This window comes from Saccoglossus kowalevskii, chromosome 21 (assembly GCF_978046115.1).
Source record: "Saccoglossus kowalevskii chromosome 21, keSacKowa6.1, whole genome shotgun sequence".
NCBI lineage: Eukaryota > Metazoa > Hemichordata > Enteropneusta > Harrimaniidae > Saccoglossus > Saccoglossus kowalevskii.
In genome coordinates, this window is record NC_140661.1 from 462,283 (window position 1) to 465,423 (window position 3,141).

Consider the following 3,141-nt stretch of genomic DNA (forward strand, 5'->3'; position numbering starts at 1 on the left):
TCAATGAAACAAAAACAAGGTTTATTATTTTAAAAACAGTACAATATATATGGCATAATAAATACAAAAGGAATCGCTTTTCAATCAATGTTCATCATAAAATCAAATATTAAACGTCCGAAGGATCGTAATCAACATTTGGAACATGAATGAATAAAACAGAACACAAATCAACTATTACGTTGCTCATCATACGTAGGCATCGGTAATTAGAAAATTCTGGGTAAATACCCCTGGAATACGTAGGATGTACAAACAAGAAATAGGCCAAGAAACAAAAGAAACGCATGCAGATTAAGGAAGATCTTTTGCAAATGCACATTTTGCTTACATACAGCTTTATTTGGCCGACTGAGTGAGCTTACTTGAGACATGGAGATAAAAAAAAAACTTTCTTTTACCTCCATGCTTGAGATCACTGTGATCAGACGAAATCCTTCATACTGTAAACTATTCGCGCCCCAATAACGCCACAGGGATCGATCCCTGTTGTTGTACTGCTCCCAGAGCCTTGCGATTCAGGCCTGCAGGTTTCGGCATTTCCGCTTCCTCGGGGGACAAGGATCTCCTCTGGCGATCCTTGCTAGTGTCATTTCGACTAGTCGTTGCTCATCTTTCATCTTTCTTATGAAGAACCATAGGGATGGATGGACGCGTCCAACGTTGTTGTTCCATCTCGTGTGGAAGCCTAATAGGGACAACAATGGACAAAACACAATGATTATTTTCTAATTTTGTTATTGTCACACCTTGTTTTCACGCCAAATTTAATTAGCTAATATTTTACAGATTAGGAGATTTGTTCCTTTTGTTTTATCCTGGAACATTGTATTTTGTCCCATGTTTACAGGGTTTTAGTACAGAGTTTATTAGATCACTCAATACGTATGCGAGGTTTGGATGATTGCGTATTTTATTTCATATTTCATAATCACATAGTTGTACCCAACGCGTCATCAAGATAAACCGTGGGATTTCAAATTGTTGAGACTTTGTACTGCGCACGCGCAGTTGGATGCCACGAGGCCGCCATTGGTAGAAACTTTTTTACCCGGGCGTTCAAGAAACATCCCAATTTCTGCCTGAATTAACTATCAAATCAGTGCCAGACCGTATTGCAGGAAGAGCCGAACACCAGAGTGACTGCAAGTAACCTGATTGAACAGCTGAAGCACACCAGGAGGTGAGAGTCGCTGATGAACTTTCTACCGCCTTCCATGGAAATCGTCGTCCAGCTTAAAGTTTCACCGACATTTGCCGAGACGAACTGCTAACCATCGTGTTGCCGTAACAACAGCACCGACCAGCGTTTCGGAGAAATTGTGGCGAGTGTATTCCTGGAACTGTGGCTCATCGCTGACCAACCTAGAAGATTCACTGGAGGTTTGTACAAACTAACTGCAACTACGACCGTGTATTCCCGCTCCATGTAGTTTGAATTCAACGATAACTGTAAACAATCGCAACCGAAGAGCGTGGGTTATTTAGTATATTATATCATATGATTTTCCCCCTGTGTTACACTATCACATTGGATGAGTTTAGCATGACTGTGGATTTATAACGTTGCATCAGGAATTGTATTGCAATTTACCGGTAGTTGTTTGGCTATTTTTGAATTCCACAAAACTGACAATTTCCTGCGCCGTTATAATTGGAGTGTTTGCGTTCGATTGACCTAGTATACCAATATATAGTTATCCTTTCAGTGATATATTTTACTCAGATTTATTCAGTATTTTGCTTTTATACGATTTACATGAAAACTGTTGAACTGTGTTGTATTTTTATGCAGTAGATCATTTAGTCCTGTAGAGGTCAGTGACACTGAGTGACCTTGGATACGGTAACTAAGCAAACTAGGTGAAGTCAGTTTTACCATGTGTCCACGTTATTACAAGTTGTTAGTGACGGAACTAGTCCTGAACTATTTCATTTCATGTTCTCCTTTGTTCCTATATTGGATATATAACTCCATTTGACTGTTGCTATAGAGACGAATAGCATTGAATATCTGAGACATATCAGCTGCTATAGGAATTATTATTGCATTGTGTGATTTACTATGTGCTCATTGATGACAGTGTCAAATAACAAATAAACGACACGTCCTGACTTCTCGAGGCCGTTGGTCAATGTATTTGATGTGTTCTTGCATGTTATATTTTTATAATTATTATCATTAGGAGTACAGCGCCCTCTATGGTTGCAACTGTTCTCAAGTCCAGACAACAGAATTATACCGAATCAAGGAAGTACGACGTTAAAGCTTATTGTTTATTTAAATCTTTTTTTGTGTGCAGTCTGGAGTGTAACATTATCAACGTTGGATTTTATGTTTGATTCTGAAATGCCCGACAAGAGGCATAAAAAAGACAAAAACAGCTGGAGAGTAATAACTACATATCCAACCAACCGGTGCTAAACCACATCAAAACAAACTTAAATGCATCAATACACACACTACCAAAAACAAAACATTCTTGGGTAAAGTAATTGAAGTTACCTTCAACGTGATTGTTGGTCCTTGTGTCCTGGTCTCTGTTGAACACGTTCCACAGGTGGACAGGGAATGTGACGTTAGCATTGATGTAGTTTGTTTCCATGTAGTGGATAAAGTCCTCCAGGGCTGGGTACAACACAATCAGGCGCTGGGTGGACTGGCGGCGCACAAAGTTCCGGAAGTTCATCCTCACGGTACCCTATACCCATCAACATTCAAAGACACTTCTTTAGGCGTTGGTCCTGCCTGTACATTCTTGCCATGCCGAGGCGTTGGATGCGACGCCACCAATCTGATTAAAATCTGATGTAGTGTACGGGCTTTAATTATTTTGGCTATAAACTTATTTTAATTTTATTTTTTATTATATTTGTTATTGATGCTCTTTTATTTTACTTTGATTTTGAGATTTTTTTTTTTAAATCCGCCCTACCTACATCTGATCCGACGCCTATGTAAGTCCCGTTCAAATCTCGCGTAAGTAACAGCCAATCACAGCCCCCCTTTTATACAGGCTGTCGGTTGCTTACTTTTCAGTGTATACGGGCAATCTTTCTGTACATTATATTTTGCCCACTTGAATAAACCATTAATAGAAAATTGCTAGTATATTTTTATTTGCAAAAGAAATTCCACAG

The 3,141-nt window shown here is 39.1% G+C and overlaps 1 protein-coding gene across 1 annotated transcript; it reads right to left on the bottom strand.

The window, feature by feature from the left end:
- On the bottom strand, positions 1-2,840 carry LOC146729504 (uncharacterized). The gene is made up of 2 exons (XM_085494906.1): positions 2,507-2,840; positions 1-688 (listed from the first exon to the last, which is right to left on the bottom strand). Exons 1-2 carry the CDS (start codon positions 2,688-2,690, stop codon positions 519-521), a joined length of 354 nt encoding a protein of 117 aa, XP_085351032.1. The 5' UTR covers positions 2,691-2,840; the 3' UTR covers positions 1-518.
- Between the last annotated feature and the right edge of the window lie 301 nt (positions 2,841-3,141).